Genomic DNA, 22,395 nt, shown 5'->3' on the forward strand with positions numbered 1-22,395 from the left:
ACGTTTTTACGTAATTCATGTTTTTCGTGTTTCATATTTTTTAATGTTTCCCCATTTTTCTCTAAACACATGTGTTTTGGGGAAAATGTTTTACACTTTTCAAAAAGGTAAAACATTTTCCCTTATTTCTTCCTTCCCTTTCCATTGATTTGCCACTTATTTTTCTTTGACTTATTTTCCTGCCCAAACAAACACTGAAAAATTGGAAAAATATTTTCCTGCAAAATATTTTTTCCAAACAAACAGAGCCTAAGATTATGCTTACCTTGTTTTTGTTATATCAGAGAACGGATTTTTATATTAAAATATCAGATTTGAATATAATTATTTATTGTTTTTATCAAACTAGCAGTTATGGTTAGTTAATTAATTAATTTATTTTAAATCAAATCCATCATTAATCCTAAACTTGTATTAGGTGTGCATTAATGTTCACATGGACCTTAATAACCAAATGGATTTGGTCATTCACCTTTAGGTATCGTTTGGTTTGCGGAATAGAATGAAATGAAATAGAATGACTATTTGAAAGGAATAGAATAACAAATAATGAAATAGAAATTCCTTAGAAATAACTATTCATATGTTTGGTTGGTGGAATAAGATAGAATGGAATAGATAATTTTTTTCATTCAAAAGACAATATTACCCTCAAATGTATTACTATAAACTATTTAAATATTTGATATATATTATTTTAAAAAATATATAAAAATTTGGGAACATGAAAAACGGAAAAACATAAAAATAGAAAAAAACATTAAAAATAAAAAAACAATAAAAACAGAAAAATTGTAAAAACACGAAAAAAGAGAGGTGGAAAACAGTAAAAACGCAAAAAAAAACATAAAAACACAAAAACAAAAGAAAAAAATGAAAAAAATATGGAAAATGGCGAAAATATATAAATGGGTTAACATAAAAAAAACACGCAAAAAATAAACACAAAAAAAATGTGCAAACGGTAAAACGCAAAACAAAATGTAGAGACGTGGAAAGCTGTAAAAAGGCAAAAATAGGAAAAAATGTAGAAAAACCCAATGAGAACAAGAAAATGTAAAAACACACAAAAAAAACTGAAAATATGTGGAAAACACGAAAACCTGAAAAATATGGAAAACAGAAAAACGTGAAAAAATACAAAAAAAAATGTGAAAATTTATTGAAAACACAAAAAGTGGGAAAATGCGAAAACCACGAAAAGTTAAAAACAGGAAAACATGAAAAAAAATGGAAAAACACAAAAATGTAAAAAAAAAAGCAAAAAAGTGAAAAAACGTTAAAAATATTTTTAATGTTAAAAACACGAAAATGTGAAAAATGTTTTTTCGCGTTTTCGTACTTTTTCATGTTATTCAGGGTTTTTCATGTTTTCGTATTTTTTCATGTTTTCGTGTTTTGTTTGCGTTTATCGCGTTTTTCACGAATTGTCACGTTTTGTGTTTTAGCATTTTTTGCGTTTTTCGTATTTTTTCACATTTTGGTGTTTTCTTTTTGTACTTTTCACGTTTTGGTATATTTCATGCTTTGTCAATTTTTCACATTGTTCTTGTTTTGTGTTTTCTCGTGTTTGCTTTTTTTGTGCGTCTTCATGTTTCACGTTTGTTCACGTTTTCATATTTTTGCGGGTTTTTTTATATCATCGTATTTTGTAACGTTTTTATGTTATTCATGTTTTTCGTGTTTCATATTTTTCGTATTTTTACATTTTTTAACATTTTCTAATTTTTCACATTTTTTATGATATAAATTATGGATTCCCAAAATTTATAGGATTTGAAAAATTGGTTAGAGAGAAGATTGAGAATTTAATGGAGGATAATTTTATAAATTACAAAAATACAATGTTAGGAACAGCTATTCCTTGGATAAATTGAAGAATATCCATTCCATGAAATTAAGGAATAAGGATTCCATGGAATAGTTATTCCATTAAAAAAAAATGAACCAAAGGTGGGAATAGCTATTCTACTCCCCCTCTATTCCGCGAACCAAACGAGTCCTTAGGTCGAGGAATTAGAATTGTTTATCTAAAAATACATTAAGTCACTTACTCCTAGATCGAGAGATTGGATAAGTATTTTTATCTGATACAACTGCAGGAGACTGAACGTATTAACAATTGCATATATAGTTAAAAACCACCAAAGTATTTTGGGCTATGAAACGAATCATAGGATTAGTTTAGATTAGAACATATAAGTTATATAAATTCAATTACCAAATTAATGATCTTCTATAAACCTCGAGATAACGAATAAAGAACAATATAAGTTAAGTATCAATTGCATTCTCTATGGAATTGATATTTTTTATTACTACAAGCAAAACCGTGCACTTGCATAATTCGCCTAACAGTTATCTCAGTGGAAGACTGCTTAGGTTTAGTGTTTTGTCCCTCTTTCCCTAGCTATCACTGCTAAATGTGTCACGTCCGTGTCTAAAGTTCTAAATCTTTATACTCCAATTTAAATTTAATGTTTAATTAATTTGAGAAATATATAAGAGTTGACCAAAAAATATTTGTTTTATGTGTAAATAATATTTAGTTGGGGGAGTATAGAATAACTATAAATAATAATAGTGGTATAATTATAAATCAATAAAAAGTATCATATTAATAAGGGTAAATAATTTATTAGTCCCTTCATTTTTACTTAACATACTGTTTAGTCCTCCTATTTTGAAAAACACATTATAAGATCCCTATTTTTTTTTAAATATTAACCCATTTGGTCATTCCGTCTATCTTTTTTAGATTTTTAACCGCTATATTTGACATAATCAGATTGTCAAAAAATAACAGAGTAACATGACCATTTTGTATCTACTATGGCTGTCCTGAATGCTAAGAATGTTCGGTTAAAAATCTAAAAAAAATAAATAAACAGAACGATCAAATGATTAATATTGACAAAAGATAAGAATCTTATAAAGTGTTTTTTTTTAAATATGGGACTAAACAGTGTATTAGGTAAAAAAAACGGGAACTAACAAATTATTTACCCTATTAATAAGGTCTAAACCATACGCAGTCCCCTGAACTTGTCAATTTTGGTCATTTTGCCCCCTGAACTTACGGGACGACCTATTTGCCCCCTTAAATATTTAAAAGTGGTATTATCAACCCCCTATTTTCATTATAACGGAAACAAAATGAAGTTACAATATTAATACAAGTGTTCATGGACGTATTGGAACCAGCTTGCATATATGTAACCTCATTTGCAGCTTGTTTTAGTAATGCACAACCTTGTATGCAATTTTTATAAGAGAACTTGTGTACAGTCTATACTAACATCATTTGCAGCTTATTTTAGTAGTGCACACCCCTTTTTATTATGACTTTGGTACTTGCAATGAGAACAAGTCATAATTCTTTCCGTTATAATGAAAATTTGGAGTTGTTAATACCACTTTTAAATAGTTGAAGGGGAAAATGGGTCATCCCATAAGTTCAATGAGCAAAATGATTAAAAGTGACAAATTAGAGCTAGGTATGGTTTAGCCCTATTAATAATAATAATAATTGAAAAAAAAGGAAACATGTAGTAGGTAGGACATGTTTCCTACTGCATGTCTCCATTGTATGTATTTAACTTGGATTTGTCTAAAAAGCTTGATTGGCCCTCTGAACTTTCAGTGTTTCGATAGTCCATTGAACTTGTATAAAATGTTCAGTTACCTCCCCGAACTTGTATAAAATGTAATCAATTGATCACTCGGTTGCAAAAAAACTAAATTAAATGTGGGACATGTATTCCACACATCTTAGAATGTTATTACATAATTTAAAAATAGATTAAAACGGAAATTATTACTTGCTGAACTATAAAATTTATCTTCTCTAATATTAGAACTCATACTCCGATTTTAATCGTTTTACTTTTTTTTTAAGATGCGTGCAATACACCTTTCGCAGTTAACTTAACTTTTTTGCAACCGAGTGATCAATTGATTACATTTTGTGCAAGTTCAGGGGGCTAATTGAACATTTTATGCAAGTTCAGGGGGGCTATCATGATACTTTGAAAATTCATAGGGCCAATCAAGCTTTTTGCACAAGTTCAGAGGGCAAATGATATATTAAGCCTATTTAAAGCCAAGTGTCTTAAATTACATCTCCATTATATTTATTTCAAGCCATGTGTTTTAAATTATATTTCCATTATATTTATTTCAAGCCATGTGTTTTAAATTATATTTCCATTATATTTATTTCAAGCCATGTGTTTTAAATCAAGTTTTAAAATTTGCGAAATATGTTTGATTCAATGAAGATTTTTCTATGGCTGAAAGAAAGAATATCCTAAAAATTAGAAGAATAAAAAGGTTGGTAAGCTTCACACCAAAAAGTTGAATTTATATTTTGTTTTAGATATTTTTCTTACAGAATAAGCAAATTTAGGGAGCTGGTGAGACATTCGTAAAGTTTAAAGAGCTAATTTATTTATAGAGATAGGATACCAAAATAGCTTTATGGTTTTTGGGGAAGTATCAATTTAGGCTCCACATACAAAATATCACTTATATAGGCTTAACGTTTAAAAAATGGTATCAATTTAGACATCGATAACGGATTGGACACGTCATTCCAATTACTCCGTTAAGTTCTGATTTCTCCCTCCATGTACAATTGACAGAACTTAACGGAGTAATATCAATGGCGTGTCTCGTTCTGTTATCGAAGCCTAAAGTTGTACCTTTTTTAAAATGTTAAGCCTATATTGGTGCTATTTTGTACATAGAGCCTAAATTGATACTTCTCCAAAAACCATAAGCCTATTTTGTACCTTATCCCCTATTTTTATGAATAAGTTCAGGGAGCTGGTGATACGAAATAATCAATTCTAAAGAGCTGGTGAGATACTAACAAAGTTCAAAAGTCAATCTAGTTTTATAGGCAAGTTCAAGCAACCGGTGATGTATTATACCTTTTTCTAACCAGTGGATGCTCAAGCCTCATGTTCCCTTAAATCCGTCCCTATTTGGCAGAAGCATAATAACATTTTTTTGGTATTTTTTAGGCACTACACTCATTTGGCTCACGAGCTAAAGTTTCAAAGTTTATTAGGATCATAAACTATCAAAATCATCAATCAGATCTCTGAACTAAGCAAAAATCATCATTTGAGTCCTCGTTCTATCTTAAAATCATAAACTGTAACTATTTGATACAGACTATAATAATCTTTGTGTTGATTCAAAATGAGTTGGAAAGAGGGTCTGAAACTGTTGAACGAATGATTTTCAATGAGGCGTAATTGATGATTTTTGTTTAGAATAAGGACTCAATTTATGATTGTTGCTTAGTTCAGGGATCTGGTTGATGATTTTAATAGTTTAAAATCCTATTTAACTTTAAAACCTTAGTTTGGAGAGCCAAGTGGATATTATGCCTTTTTTTTATAAGAAAATGGATACGAACTCATAACCTCCCACATCTAAAATCAGAAAATGGAGATTAAGTCTTTCTCTATTTTGGATTTCATTCTCTTTTGCCAAACGTATTAGAGAATCTCCGAGATACTTTTAGTCCACTCTCTAAAAATAATATAAACTATTAACTTTTAGTGATTTAAGGAGTGACTAATACATATCTTCAATAATACTTCTCATATTCACTCATTATTTATTATTTTATCATTAAAATTGTTATATTTACTAATAGTGAGAGAATAGAGACTCCTAAATAATAAATTATTAATAAAAAAATGAAATAAAACGAACACTAAAAGTGTAGAGAGAGACTATCTATTAATAGATATTATGGATATAAAATTATGCTTAATTTAGAACTGTTCATGAGCTGAGTCGGCTCGGGCTTGGACCGGACTTAATCGGATTTAACACTAAATTACCTTGTCCAAACCCAGTCCAACTTATAATATATTTATATCGGACTTGGGCCGGACTGGGCTAGACTAAAAAAAGCTTATTTCCAGCCCAGTCCAACCCAGCCCACCAAAAATTCAGCAATCAAATAAGTAAAAAAATCCTTTTAACTCCATCTTCTTTCGGATTTTATTTAGGTAAAATTGAACATTAATAACCAATTCCAGTAAAAATTTAACCAAAGTTAGTCCATTTAAATTCAATTATTCTATTTACATGATGAATATATTTGATGATAAAATTCCACTACTAAAATCATATAATGCAAGAATAACATCTTTATACTTAAAAATATTATATTATAAATTTATTATCAGTGTGTTTTAAATTTAATGTCAGTGTTATTGCCAAATCTATGATGTAAACTAATACACTAATATATGAGGGTAATAGCGGGTCGGACCGGGCCAAGCCAATTCAGGTTTTGAAGATAAATTCCAAGCCCAATCCATTTAATATGCGGACTTAAATGGGCTCAAACCAGACTGAACTAAATGTCAAATATGTCTCCAAGCCCAACTTGTAAAGAGCAAGCTTAGATGGATTGGATGGGCCAACAAGTCTTAATATATTATTTTTATACTTGGAAAGTAGCCCTCTCAACTGATATAAAATATCTAATTAGCTCTCCAAACTTACGTAAAATGTAATCAATTAATTACTAATTTGTAAAAACAAAAAAATAATAAATGTGGAAGATGTGTTACATGTTCTTAAAAATAATACAACGACCAAGTTTGGGTATTGCAGTTCATATTGGAGTAGGCAAGTTTTATAATTGAGCAAATATAAACTACATTTTTAATACATTTTATGTAAAAACATTATAAAACATGTGTAACACATATTTCAGATATAACTTACTTTTCTTACAACTGAGTAATTAATTAATCAAATTTTATGCCAATGCAAGAGACTAACTGCACATTTTATACAAGTTGAAGGGCTATCGAGAGACAAATCAAACTTTTTGAACAAATTCAAACAACAAAAGATGTATTAAACCATTAAATTATATTAAAAAGTCTCAAATTTATTACTTAATGGATAGAAATTCCAAATTATGTCAATGAAGAGGAAAACTTTCATCCACCTCAAAAATAGACAATATTTTAGAAGATAAAGAAACCAAAATGCCTAAAAAAAATTTACAATATACTAAATTTAAAAGTTAAATTCAACAAATGAAAATTCTTAAACTATATAAAGTATCGACTGTCAATAATGAATTCTGAATCCGTCACTGCTACCAAGTAGAATATGGGACTAAATAATTACAAAATATAATAATCCTAAACTATATGCAGAAGATTTGATTGATCACTGAAGTGTAAAATGCGATTAATATCACTGAACTTTAGGGTATGATTCACAAAGTCAATGAATAAATTTTATTTTCTATCAATAAAATCACTAAGCTTCACGTTTTATTTTAATAAAATTATTCCGATCGCAAAAACTCATTAGAATGTTGATGTGGCATGGAAAACAGTGGACTATTCCCAACTAAGCGGCATCCCAAACATCTGTGACTGTTATGGCTGACGTGGTGTGTGCCACATGGCACGCACTAAACCACACACAAAAATCATATCCGATGTGGCGATTAATTGGAATATACTCAATTATCTTCTTTGTCATATCAATATTTTCGGAATGAATTTATTGAAATCAAATGCGAAGTTTAGTGATATTGTTGAAAGAATATGAAATTCAATCATTTTTGTGTAATAGACTCCAAATTTTAATGACGGTTAGTGCAATTTACCCAATCGATTCAAAAATCATCTCGAACTTTCACCGGCACGTTTTATCTGGAGTGCAGCTTGAACAACATTTTCCCGCGAAACCATTCCAACCTTCAGTATTCAAAAACCAAGAATTAATTCCAACTAAGCTTTAGCATTCAAGCAAAGTAATTTGTAAACTACCTCCTCCGTTTCATATTACATGTCTTTCTAGAGATTTGCACCGAAATTAAGAATAAAAAAGGCAGCCCGGTGCACTACGCATCCCCGCTTAAGCAAGGGTCCGGAGATGGATCCCACCACAAGACTTGAACCTGTGACCTCTCAGTTATACGACAACAACGTTTACCGTTGCACCGAAATTAAGAATATTAAAAAAAAAAAAGATTTTGATGTCTCTTGTTTATTGATTCCACTATTTATTTATCTTATAATAAGTCCACTATTCTAATTACTCTCTGTAAACTCACATTTTATAGTAGAAAGAAAGTGACTTAATGTGTATTGATCGTATCAAAATGACATGTATTATGAAATAAAAAAATCTCTAAAAAGACATGTAATATGAAACAGAGAGAGTATTTACTAATAATAATAATGGAATTAAGCATCAATTTGGTCTTTGAAATTGGCTAATAAGATCAATTTAATCCAAAATCAAGTTTGAGTATTTGTGATCAAAATGAAACGTGTCAGGTCAGCATGAGAAAGCGATATGTGCCAAATAACTAATAATCATATATTGACACGTCATTTTGGACTAATTTGATCACAAATATAGAGTTAAACGGTCAAATTGATACCCAAACTTAATTTTGAACTAAATTAATTCTATTAATCAATTTAAGGACCAAGTTGATATTTAATTCAATAAGAATGTCTTTAGTGTTTCTTACCAGCTTTCCTTTGTTGTCTACCACTGGAAGCCGATGGTGTTTTGAGTCCAGCAGTAACCTAAGAACAGAAAACTTTTGGTTACTTTAAGAAAATAAGCTAATAGATGACTGTATCCATTTCAGGAGGCTAATAATTTTAAGTAAGATTAGGAGTCAATGTGTCATTATAAGAAAGTTCAGGGAGCTAATGAGACATCTCCAACGTTTAAGAGGCGAATTACATAATTTGGACAAGTACAAGCGGTACTTGTTATATTAAGCCAATTAAATAAAGGTCTAACTCGTTGCAAAAGGTATATCAAAAAAAGAGGAACCATATAACTCTCTAATTAAACAATGTGAGATATCTATAAATAACACACTTCTCACGCCCAAAACCATATGGAGTGTGAAACAAATATCCATGGATGACCAAATATTGAATATAAGATTCTGATGCCATTCAAAGAAAAGGTACTTCAAAGAGGGATAATTGTCTCGCTTGTATATAAGGAATCATATACCTATCTAATTAGCAAAGCGTGATATCTAGCACACATTTTTCACGCCCAAAACCACTTTAGGAGTGTGAAATAAATATCTACGGGTGACCTAATTTTGAATATAAGGCTCTGATACTATATAAGAAGTCATATTGCTCTCTAATTAAACAATGTGGGATATCTAACACAAACCGCTCACACCCAAAACCATCTAAAGCGTGAAACAAATATCAATTAGTGATCCAACATTGAATACAAGGCTCCGATGCTATATAAATAAAAGGCTAACTCACCCCAAAAGGTGAGAATAGCCTCACAAATGAAACGGATACTCTGAAACGTAATTTCTGAAAACATAGGAAACGGAAATGTGTAAATATTAAAAATATAGAGGCATAAAAAAGGGCGGCCCGGTGCATTACGCGTCCCCGCTAAGCGAGGGTCCGGGGAGAGGTCCCACCACAAGGGTGTACTGGGAGCAAGCCTTTCCCTGCCATTTTTTTTTTTGCCAAGAGGCCGTTCCTAAGACTCGAACCCGTGACCTCTCGGTCACACGACAACAACGTTTACTGTTGCGCCAAGATTTATAAATATTAAAAATATAATAGTACATTAAAAAAACAAGATTGAAGAACAAGAGAAAGAAAGTCCAAGCTCCATGGAAATTCAAGAGACAAAGATTATAGGAGAAAGAAATATGGGTAAGTTCTTTAAATTGAAGGATATAAGGAAGGAATTATAAGGAAACGTTATAATGGACTTTTAATCTGCCAGAAACGGAGAAACACATGTCATGAAGAATTTCCGTGCTTCATAGTAAAAAAGCTATACTATAGATTTTCTCGAAAAACTAGCAGATAAAACAACGAAGCAAAATATAACTACAAGCACATCTATATTGCACAGACACGGAAATGTTATTTTTAAGACATAAACTTTATAAATTAGCCTTCAAACAAAAGAAGACACCGACACAAAACGCAAAAACGCTACTAAAGAGAAGTTTCAACATTAATGAATGAATAGCAGTAGTAATATTACCTAGCAGCATCCTCCAAATTGGTGGTTTCATTGACAACGAGCGGGGCAGGAGTCATCAGATCACCCACAACTTTGCCATTGTTCTTAGTAACTAGTTTCTGCATCTCATTGAATGTCTGCAATATTTTCATCGATAATTAGACAAGAAAGTGAATCACAAATCAGAAGTTAAACTGGAAAGAAACTCGAAGAGCTCATATAGATATCATATACATGTCTAGAACCTAAAGAAGAAAAAGGAAAGATTAAGGTGCCGTTTGGTAAGATGTAATGACCTTCGTAATGGAATGACTATTACATTGAAAGCTCATTACCATGTTTGGTTGCATGTTACAATTCCATTGTAATGGAATGAGAAAACCTTAAGTTAAATTTTGTTGAAGAAATCTTGTAATCCCCGTTACATAAAAAAAATGACTCGAATTCTCATTATATTGTCATCTAACCTCTTATTTCTCAAATCTCACCTCTCATTCTTGTCAAAAAACGCAAAAAGTAGAAAAACATGAAAATTGAAAACGAGAAAAATGAAAAAAAAAACGAAAAACCGAAAAAATGCGAAAACTGAAAAAAAAAAAAGAAAAACCGACAAAAGGAGAAAATAGAAAAATGGTGAAAAATGGAAATTAAAAAAACGGTGAAAAATATTGAAAATAGAAATTAAAAGAAATGAGAAAAATGCAAAAAAAAAATATATGAAAAAGCGAAAAACTATATACTAATTTATTGATTTCGGTTAATCTAATTTTGTATTTGATTTCGATTCAATCTTTCACATTTTTTTTGTGCTTTTCACGTTTTTCATGTTTTTCGTTGATTTTAATTATGTAAATAAAATTTTATGATTACATTTAATTAGGAAAATATAAGTATTATAATGGTTATTACATTCCATCATAATTGTCAACCAAACATGGTAATAGAATCACTATTCCATTCCATTACATTACAACTTTGATTACATTACGACCTTGATTACATTATATTGCATTACGGCATACCAAACGGACCCTAAATACATTAGCACTTAAACGCCTAGCGAACCCCCAAACTTCCAAAACGACCTTTATGTCATCTGGACTTGCTTAAAATGACTTTTTTACCACATCAACTTCTTAAACTTCCAGTGGCATGTAGAGTGTGTGATACTGCCAAGCAGTTAACCACGACAGATTAAGCAAGTTGAGAGTGCGAAAATGATGTTTCGAAAAGTTTAAGAGGTAATTAGGCGTTTGGATACAAGTTAGAACGCAAAAAAAAAAAAAAATAGCTAAAGAATAGTGAACACATACTTTCCAAGAACTATCAGTATCAGGAAACAAGCTTGTGCGACCTTGATTGCCACCTAATAATCATAAAAGAAAAATATGAGTGGCTTCTTCACCTCAAAATTTCTGGTGAGAAAATGTACTGCCAAACCCAACATAAGAAAACAATAGAGCTTGTTGAGAATTAATTTTTGGAATAAGGTAAAAAAAATAAAAATACTTGTGTCATTGCCAGCTAAAAACGATTTTACCATTTAGTCATAAATCTCGTTATTACTCATCATTAACATATAAATGACGTGTACATACGGGGCATCATGTGGGTCCCATGTTATCCGGAATCTTATTAGGTGTTCACCACATTGGGCAAAAAAAAAATTCCAAATATTTTGTTGAGCTTGAAAGCATTTATTTCCAAACCTATTCCAAAGTTGCAAAAAATTGCAAACCTCTTGGTTTTTGAAACAATTGATAAAAAAGTTACAGAGTTTTTGTTAATTATGTTTGATATTAGCTTAGTTTGCCAACTTTAGATCTTCAAACCACTTATGACATTAGAAATAAAATTACCTTTGGCAATAAAGATATTTTTCTACCTTATCCCTTAATTCTTTTTACTTTTAAGAAACTAAGCAATAAAAATGATACTTCCTCCATTTCTTTTTATAAGTCATTCTAGCAATTGAGTTTTTTTCCAAAATATAAGTCTTTGTAGTTTTCCAAGAACTTTTAGTTTAGTTTTCCGGTCCAAGCATTAAATTTCTATCTTCGTCCATGTGTTTTTTAAAATTACAGGCTTATTCACCAACCGTTACATGGGAGAGAAATTTTTTAGTTAACCAATGTAAATTCATTAATTTCACTTTATATTAATTGTATTTCTTAATTTGTGTGAAACAACCTAGAATGACTTATATAATGGAATGGAGGAAGTAATAAATATCGGAATGGAATAAGAAGACATAAAGTACCTGATATAGAGTTGAGTGCTAACAAGTCATAATCTGAAACAACACCAACCTGCAAGAAGATTAATAAACCTAAATTAGATCACTGAGCCAATACAGTATCAAGTGAACTGTTTTTAAACACGGGTGGGGTATCAAATGTCAGAGGCATCAGATTCTAACATTTGTCAGCTATTAATATGAAGTGAACCTTTAACTATCAGCTTGAGCTTTTAACTAAAACGGTTCCATGACATGGTATCAGAGCCAGTGTTACCAAGTGGAGTGTTACCAAGTGGTACAGGATTTGATTCCTAGCAGCCCCATTTGTTGAGTTATTTGCAGGACATGGTAATATGCCCCTTGTTGTCACGCTTCAAGCCCAAATGTGTTTTCGCATGTGGGGGTGTGATATGAAGTGGACCTTTAACTATCAGCTTGAGCTTTTAGCTAAAACGGTTCCATGATATGACATGTGTCACTAAACCCTGTGATTGAATCACCGGATTCTTTGCTTTTGAAACAGTGTTTTGAACACCAATTTCGTACGTCCTCTGACAATCTAAACATGAGCATTAGGCTTAGAAAATACCTTAAGGGTTTTTCCTTGGAAACAACATTATTCTAAAGAAAAATCCAAAATATAACATGTTAAGTAGGGGTGTCAATTGATGACACGGTAACGCAAATTACGGAAACAACTGTCTTGACACGTGATGGAGAATATGCTAATAGGCACAAAGAGAAATATAAGGAGTGATTTGGGATGTAGGGAACATGTGCTAATAGGCATAAAGGGAAATATAAGGAGTAATATGGGATGTAGGCATAGTCATAGTTATTAAAGGCGCGCCTCGACCAAGGCTGCAGCCTTAGCGCCTATGTAGCCCAAAGGCGGGCGCGCCTCAGCTACCTTAGGGTAATTTAGGGTATTTTAGTGTTGAGGGTATTCAGGGTTTTGAGGGTATTTTAGGGTTTTTTAAGTTCAGAAAATAAAAGAAATCATGGATAGACAAAGATCGACAGTTTTTACTCCACATATCGCAAAAGTTAACTCATGCCTTAGTAGTTAACTAGAACTTTACTCATGCATTTTATGGTTTTATTGTTGTTATTTGACTATTTGTGATTATTTGTTACTAGTATTATGAATTTATGATATTTTTTGAGTATACGCCTCGAGTCGCTAAGGCGCGCGCCTTAAGTTGCGCCTTGCGCCAAGGCTCCAGGACCCCCCCTTGCGCCTTAGTGTGCCTTGCACCTTTACTAACTATGGGCATAGTTATTAAAGGCGCATGACGCACTAAGGCACATGGGGTCCTAGAGCCTTAGCGCATGGCGATGGCGCGCGCCATAGCGAGACAATGCGCACTTTCAAAATTAAAAATTATAAAACTAACATAAAAATGCAATGAATACTAAATTATGAAAATATCTTAACAACAACAACAAAGCCTTAGTCCCGAAATGATTCGGAGTCGGCTAACATGAACCATCATATAAAACCGTGAAATCAAGTCGCGTCAGTGACACAAATTCGCTCCCTCCACTCCGTCCTATCCACTACTATATTTTCCTCAATTCCCAGTAAACTCATATCACTCTCGATCATCCTCCTCCAAGTTTGCTTAGGTCTTCCCCTACCCCTCACCACTACATCCCTTTGCCACTCTTCGGTTCTCCTAACCGGCACATCAAGCGCTCTACGTCTCATATGGCCAAACCACCTTAGTCGGTTTTCTCTCATTTTATTCTCAATAGATGTGACCTCTACTTTTGTCCTAAATATTTCATTACTCACCCGATCCTTTCTCGTATGACCACACATCCATCTCAACATACGCATCTCCGCCACGGACATCTTATGGATGTGACAGTGTTTCACTGCCCAACACTCTGTACCATATAACAATGCTGGTCTGATTGCCGTGCGGTAGAATTTTCCCTTCAATCTATTAGGCATGCCGGGGTCACAAAGGAAACCCCTCCACTTCGACCAACCAGATTTAATCCTATGAGCAACATCTCCATCTACTTCTCCATCCGTTTGAATAATAGATCCTAAATACCGGAAGCAATTTGAGGCCTGAACAACTCTCCCATCTAGAGTGATTGTCTCTGCCTTCCTACTCCTATGGCCGCTAAACTTACACTCCAAATATTCTGTCTTACTTCGGCTCAACTTAAAGCCTCTAGATTCTAGAGTTTGTCTCCATAGTTCCAACTTCCTCTCCACTCCTTTCGTCTCATCAACCAACACAATATCATCTGCAAACAACATGCACCATGGTATACCATCTTGAAGTGAACTTTTTAGTTCATCCATAACGATGGCAAAAAGAAATGGGCTTAGTGCGGAACCTTGATGCACTCCAATCGTAATAGGGAACTCTTCAGTCTTCCCAACACTAGTACGTACACTCGTGCATGCTCCCTCATACATGTCCTTTATGATGTCAATATATTTCCGCGAAATGCCTTTCCTTATCAAGGCCCACCAAAGTACTTCCCTTTATGATGTCAATATATTTCCTTTATGATGCCTTTCCGCGATATGCAAGTCTTTCTTCTTATTTCGATAGTGCTCCATTAATTGTCTCATTAGATGGATGGCTTCCATAGTTGATCTTCCCGGCATAAAGCAAAACTGGTTTTCCGAGATCTTCACCGTCCTCCTTAGCCTTTGTTCGATCACTCGCTCCCAAAGTTTCATAGTATGACTCATTAATTTGATTCCTCGATAGTTGGCACAATCTTGGACATCGCCTTTGTTCTTATACAAAGGGATTAAGATACTTTTCCTCCATTCTAATGGCATCTTATTGTTTCTCCAAATTTTGTTGAAGAACGTCGTCAACCATTCGATTCCTCTCTCTCCCAAACATCTCCAAATCTCAATAGGGATGCCATCAGGTCCTACTGCTTTCTTCAACCTCATCTTATTTAATGCCATTTTGACTTCACCCTTTTGAATTCTCCGCAGGCATTCATGATTTATCTTATCGTGAGGGATACTTATATCTCCAACATCTTGACTGCGATCTCCATTAAATAAGTCATCAAAATATGACCTCCATCGTTCCTTGATATCCTTATCTCCAACTAGAACTTTCTGGTCCACATCCTTCACACATTTAACTTTTCCGAGATCTCGCGTCTTCCTATCTCTCATCCGAGCAATTCTATATATGTCTCTTTCCCCTTCTTTCGTATTCAATCTTGTATACAGATCCCGATTCACCTTTGCTATAGCATCTCGTATGACCTTCTTTACTTCCTATCTTAAGCATAAATAAATTTTAAAATGCAAAATAAACTCCATATTAGAAAGATAAAGTTGAATACTAAATGACTTCTGTTGTTTCAATCCGTAATGTTTTCTTTCTACTAGACTTCTTCCTCTTATAAAATACAATGACTATGTCTCTTCCTCTTCAAATCATAAACGTACTTTGTCTTTTCCTCTTCAAATCGTAAACGTATTCTGTTTCTTCCTCTACAAATAATAAACGTATAATCTCTTCTCTTCTAATAAATGTATAATCTCTCTCTTTTAATTACTTTTTTTTAATAAAACTGCCCCTAACTGTCAAACATTCCAGAAAACTGCCTCTAACTGCCAAGGCGCGCCTTGATGCGCCTCTGGCAACTGCTCTTGGCGCAAAATGGCGCACCAGGCGCGTGCCATGGCAGCCCCATGGCGCTAAGGCATGCGAATGGTGCGCCATGCGCCATTGGCGCGCCATTAATAACTATGGATGTAGGGAACATGTGATTTGGAGGGTTGTGGAAGTTAGTTACAAGATAGAGAGAGCTTTTGGGAGTATATACAGAGGGGCAGAGTTAGAAGGGAAGGGATTATTGAATAGTTGGTTAATTTCTGTTGGTGCTTTTGAGCTAAGACTGCCATTTGGTTCATTATTTCTATTTTGTTCTATCTGTTTACCTAAGTATTTCACTATAAATGAATACCTCTATTTTGTGATCGTGTGTTTAGCATGATAATCATTTTTGTCATATCAATGTATAATTGTATAGAATATATAGATAATAAACTTACCAATGTCCCATCATCATCAACCACAGGAAAACCAGATAATTTCTTCTCTACAATAGCCTCTAGTGCTGCATTTCAATTGCAAAAGCCAAAATCCAAACACCAAAGAATTATTAAAAAAAATATAAATAAATCCCAAAATCAGACTCACTTCAAAAAGAAAAAGGATAAAGTTCAAAACTAACTCTCAACGTATAAAACCGTGCAATGTAGATACAAAGATTTTGTTGATGGAGGAATTCAATTTTCATTAATTTGGTTTTATATTTGTAACTCCAAAGCTACAATGATATCCACTTCGAATCAAACGCTTAGTGTTAACATTGTACAATTTTATTGGTGGATTCTAAAGACCAATTTGGTATTGTTATGTCCAAAAGTTAAGTTGTGAAAGCTTCTTTCTCAAAAACTACAAATTGTAGCTTTTCTTATGCTTAATTAATACCTTCGCAACCCCCTTCAGCTTATCCTTTTTTTCACTTTACCCCCTCAACTCACAAATGTAATATTTTGTGCCCTTTTATGTGACTACATGGTATTGATTTGTCCCCTCAACTCACCTTATGCATCCTATTAGCCCTCTCAACTCATCAAATGTAGATGCAACTGGAATGGATGCAAAAGGAGTCTTGAAAAGTGTACTCAATGATATGTATGAACATAAGAGGCGGAGCATTATATTTATTGAGTTAAGAGGGTTAATAGGTTGTCTATTAAGTTGAGGAGGGCTTCTACTAAAAGGAGCTTTTAAGAAAGTAATTTTCATTTACCAAATGCTTCTTTTAACTTTACCAGCTTAAGCAGTTTTTAAGAAAACAATTTTACATTTACCAAACAATTTTTTTTAGATCGGAAAGCTACTTTTAGGTTTAGGAACAATGACAAACTGCCCCTAAATCTTCTCTTCCCAAATAACTATAAGGCCAATGGAGGATCCATAAATTTAATTATGTTACCTTAAAGTGGAAGAGTGCTACGGGTTTCCTTTGTGACCTCGGCAATGCCTAATAGATTGAAGGGAAAATTCTACCGCACGGCAATCAGACCAGCACTATTATATGGTACGGGGTGTTGGGCAGTGAAACACTGTCACACTCATAAGATGTCGGTGGCGGAGATGCGTATGTTGAGATGGATGTGTGGTCATCCGAGAAAGGATCGGGTGAGTAATGAAATAATTAGGACAAAAGTAGGGGTTACATCTATTGAGAATAAAATGAGGGAAAACCGACTAAGGTGGTTTGGCCATGTAAGACGAAGCGCTTGATGCGCCGGTTAGGAGGACTGAAAAGTGGCAAAGGGATGTAGTGGTGAGGGATAAGGAAGACGTAAGCAAACTTGGAGGAGGGTGATCGAGGGTGATATGAGTTTATTGGGATTGAGGAAAATATGGTAGTGAATAGGACAGAATGGAGGGAGAGAATTTGTGTAGTATATGATGGTTCATTTCGGGACTAAGGCTTTGTTGTTGTTGTTACCTTAAAGTTACGTGATTAAATTTAGATAAACTAAAAACTATATTATTTTAAGCAAGTTTAGAAGATAAAAGATTACTATATAAGCAAGTATAATAATAAATATGTCTCTTTAAACAAATTAGTTCAGGCAAGTTTGCAAACTAAAGAAATACCCGGCAACACCGGAGGCAGGAAGGCAAGGGGCGGGCTCTAGATCTGCCACTGCATAGGCCTAAATTTATACCATAATAGCAGGGGAATTAGATTTCAATTAAACTTTCCCTTAACACAATTTGAAACTTCTATAACATTGCACGGTTATATACATGGAATCTATATATCTTCGCCCTTGGCGCAACGGTAAAACGTTGTTGCCGTGTGACCTGAGGTCACGGGTTCGAGTCTTAGGAGCGGCCTCTTGCCAATTAAATTGGCAAGGGAAGGCTTGCCCCCAATACACCCTTGTGGTGGGACCCCTCCCCGGACCCTCGCTCAGCGGGGACGCGTAATGGACAGGGCCGCTTTTTTTTTTTTTTATATATATCTTCGCCCTCAATAACCATAAAATTTGTATCTTATCCCTAAAACAAAGTACCTTCATCAACAGTAGTTGTAGTTTTCACAGCATACAGATCCTCTTTTCTAGTCATAATATCACCGACATTAAACGCCCCATTTATCGGCTGCAAATAAACAAACGACAAATCACAAAAATAAAAAATTAATGGCAGTGTTTGTTTCAGTTATTTAGTTAGGGAATAACTTACCAGGCCGTTGTTCATTAAACTTGAGAAAGCATGGACGCCGGTGCGAGGAGGCAAATCGGAACGACGCGAAGAACACAAACGGCGTCGTAACGGCATGGACGAGGGAGGAAGTAGACATGGTGACTGGCGAGAGTTGAAGAGGGACTGAAGCGGAGAAGGGGGAGTAACTGTTAACGGTAAGGACGCCATATATGGAGGTAAAATACAGAGGTTTAATGGCGGTTAAAGAAAGGAAGAAGAGAAGTGGGATTTGAATTAGAGAGAAGAAGAAAAAGGAGAAGATTCATTGAGATTTTGATTGAGGTGTGAATTCCGTGAAAGTAGGAAAGTTTGAGAGAGTGGGAGGAAAGAGGTGAAGATTGTGGTTGAATTTTGGGATCTTTTGGTAAAGTTCATTCAACTTTTTTTTATTTGAATTTTTCCTCTTCATTATGCCACAAATGTCAATTAACACGTCTTTTTACATTTTTGTCAAATATTTATAGAATTTTAGGTAAATAACTAGCTTTATACCCGTGCAATTTGTCACGGGATTAGAGTTTTCACGCAGAGGCAGCTTCCGTGCGGCACCTCAAGTTGGCCAGAAATCCTTGAGGTAAGCCTTGTCTCCGTGCTCACTGTTTTTCGCCCTCCCATGGGCTCATCAGAAGAGCGGGATCAGCTCCTCAACCAGTTTAGTGCCTAAAGGTACACTCTTCCATTGATAACTCAGGATAAGATGCCATCTAAATAACACGTACTCAGCAAGCATCCGTATTATCTGCGTGTCACGAATTCAGCTCGTGACAAATTGCACGGAGTTTCTAGAAAATTTATTTTCTTTACAAGTATTTGTTTGTATTAATTATTTTATAAAAATATTAATATATATAGAAATTTGTACTTGTACACTATTTTTGAAGCTATATATTTTATTTTCATCTAATTTTAGCTATAATAACATAGCATTGCCAATAACGCTTTTAAAAAACATAGCATTGCCAATATTGCCTAGCAAAATAATTTTTGAACTTATTAAATATTTGATTAAAATTAGCAATGATAACGGGAAATCCGTCGTTAATGTCACAGTCGTAACTTTATCCGTTTATTATTTAAAATACTTGTCATGTCCCAGTACACTACATGAATACATTTTGAATTCCATTATTGCCTCATTTGATTTGCGAGTACTAATTGGTAGAGGAAGGGAGATGTGGGTTAAAAATAGTGGGGAAGCGATTTTGAAGGAGCAGTGAAGGTCACACGTTTACAATTTAGAATTTTAAGAAATGAAAACATATAATGTCACACCCGACCCTAAACGACCTCAATCGGCATCAGACGTGAAATAGAAAGATCATAATCAATACTTAGGAGTCTCCAATTTAACCAAATATCATAATATCACATTACAATTGCAATACCAAAGTTCTAACCATAATTCTAACAATAAGCAGCCAACTTCCAAACCTCGCCTAATCGATCGGTAACCTGCTCTATATCCTGTACTTTCTCACCTAAAAACATTAAAACATTTAAAAACGTGAGACAAAAATCTCAGTACGAAACTATCAGCTATAAAAACCAACTTTACTTAACATAGCTACATATATATGTTTATAAAGTGATTTAATAAAAACCTTATAAACTATACTCAAAACGTAAGTTCATAATATAGTCAAAGTAGTAAACCAAAACCATAAAAATATATAATCTTGTATCAATTATAAAGTTCAAAACCTTATAAAATATTGTAATCAAATAAGTGTTTAATCAAACCAACTCGTATTTAATTCGGTTAGGACTTAGATCTATGCATAAGGATGCTATATTTTAAATTTCAAGTGATTCGGACGGTCGAATCTCCGTAAATCAAAGAAACGATGGAGAAACGGTTCGGAATCGATAATCTGCAGAAGCAGCAGAAAGAAAAAGAAAAGAAAAAGGAAGATGGCGATGACACTGGAACAATTTGGAATATATATCCGAATTTGGCGAATATTACGTTTGATCCTTCATCTTTCTATAATCTTTTAAAAATTATTCTAAATTTTTAATTTACACATAACACCATCAAATTAACTCCAAACTTTTCCTACAACACCAAATAAAAATCACATACCCAATAATTATAATATATACTAATGTCTATGTATAAATTCTAGAAATTTAGACCCGGACGTGACAATTCTCCCCACCTTAAGAAAATTTCGTCCTCGAAATTCACATTCTCTAATCTAAATTTTATTCCTCAAATAATCTCCAAGATCACAACATTACTTACTTTGGCTAAAATACACCCGTTCAAAGCATAGAAAAAAGAAGGTAAATTAGATAACATTTGACCTAAACTAAATAATACCATTAATCAATTGAATAATCATGTTTAAGACGTTTCGCTCCAAACATTGCCGAAACTCAAAAACTCTTCGGTTAGGACTTAGATCTATGCATAAGGATGCTATATTTTAAATTTCAAGTGATTCGGACGGTCGAATCTCCGTAAATCAAAGAAACGATGGAGAAACGGTTCGGAATCGATAATCTGCAGAAGCAGCAGAAAGAAAAAGAAAAGAAAAAGAAAGATGGCGATGACACTGGAACAATTTGGAATATATATCCAAATTTGGCGAATATCACGTTTGATCCTTCATCTTTCTATAATCTTTTAAAAATTATTCTAAACTTTTAATTTACACATAACACCATCAAATTAACTCCAAACTTTTCGTATAACACCAAATAAAAATCACATACCCAATAGTTATAATATATACTAATGTCTATGTATAAATTCTAGAAATTTAGACCCGGACGTGACATATAAATCTTACAAAAATTACACATCAGCATTAAGGTAGTCTAAAGGATGACACATGTACTTTTAAGTTACTGATTTAGTATATAGTATAGATATAGATATAGATTTATTAATCTACCTCTTTTTACTTAATACAATGTTTAAACACGTTATAAAATCTTTATCTTTTGTCAATATTAACCATTTGGTCTTTTTTCCTAGTTTTTTTAGATTTTTAACCGAACATATCTTAGCTTTCAGGACAACCATAGTAGATACAAAATAGTCATATTACTCTGTTTTTTTGTCTGTCTGTTTATATCAAATATAACAGTTAAAAATCTAAAAAATAATAGACAAATAGACCAAAGGGTTAATACTGATAAAAGATAAGAATTTTATAATGTATTTTTTAAAATATGAGACTAAACAGTGTGTTAGATAAAAAGGAGAGAACTAATAAATTATTTAGTCTAGAATTTTTTCAGTTTAAAAAAACGATAATTTTTTAGTTTAAAACTATAAAAATAAGGGATAAAGTATTCAAATAGGTTTATGATTTTTGGGAAGTATCAATTTAGGCTCCACATATAAAATAGCATCAATATAGACTTAACTAGGGATGGCAACGGGTATTCTACTTGCGGGTACCCGGCACTACCCGACCCTAATGAGACTACCCGTACCCTGTATAAAAGGGTATGGGACGGGTATGGGATCAAAACCATTACCCGTTAGGGTAATGGGACGGGTATGGAAAGACCCCCTAGGGTACCCCGTACCCATTATCCGTCATAATGTTTTTATATATTAAAAATATTATTGTGTTTTAAATGTAAGATGTGCGATTTGAATACAAACCTTTTGTTCTTCGACCATTAAGTGATGCCATTAAGCTATTTTTATTTTGATTGATTAAGGTTCAATTTGTTCAATTTTTAGATGGACGATTTATTAAATTTATACTTTGTTAAATTTGTAATATTTTTTGTTTTATTTATTGATTCTTAACGGGTAAGGGTACCCGCGGGTACCCGTGAATTAAATGGGACGGG

The 22,395-nt window shown here is 33.2% G+C and overlaps 1 protein-coding gene across 1 annotated transcript; it reads right to left on the bottom strand.

Annotated features, from left to right (window-relative positions):
* Positions 1–7,029: 7,029 nt before the first annotated feature.
* LOC136227703 (CBS domain-containing protein CBSX1, chloroplastic-like) lies at positions 7,030–18,948 on the bottom strand. The gene is made up of 8 exons (XM_066016443.1): positions 18,559–18,948; positions 18,387–18,474; positions 16,338–16,402; positions 12,302–12,350; positions 11,355–11,407; positions 10,063–10,178; positions 8,540–8,597; positions 7,030–7,754 (listed from the first exon to the last, which is right to left on the bottom strand). Exons 1-8 carry the CDS (start codon positions 18,745–18,747, stop codon positions 7,680–7,682), a joined length of 693 nt encoding a protein of 230 aa, XP_065872515.1. The 5' UTR covers positions 18,748–18,948; the 3' UTR covers positions 7,030–7,679.
* Between the last annotated feature and the right edge of the window lie 3,447 nt (positions 18,949–22,395).

The sequence above is a fragment of the Euphorbia lathyris genome, chromosome 4 (assembly GCF_963576675.1).
Source record: "Euphorbia lathyris chromosome 4, ddEupLath1.1, whole genome shotgun sequence".
Lineage (NCBI taxonomy): Eukaryota > Viridiplantae > Streptophyta > Magnoliopsida > Malpighiales > Euphorbiaceae > Euphorbia > Euphorbia lathyris.

Coding starts and splice junctions, on each gene's coding strand:
- LOC136227703 (XM_066016443.1), bottom strand. CDS start 18,747: ATGGCGTCCTTACCGTTAACAGTTACTCCCCCTTCTCCGCTTCAGTCC. Junction 12,351..16,337: donor TTGATGATGATGGGACATTG/GTAAGTTTATTA, acceptor ATCTTCTTGCAG/GTTGGTGTTGTTTCAGATTA. Junction 7,755..8,539: donor TAGACAACAAAGGAAAGCTG/GTAAGAAACACT, acceptor TGAATACTGAAG/GTTGGAATGGTTTCGCGGGA.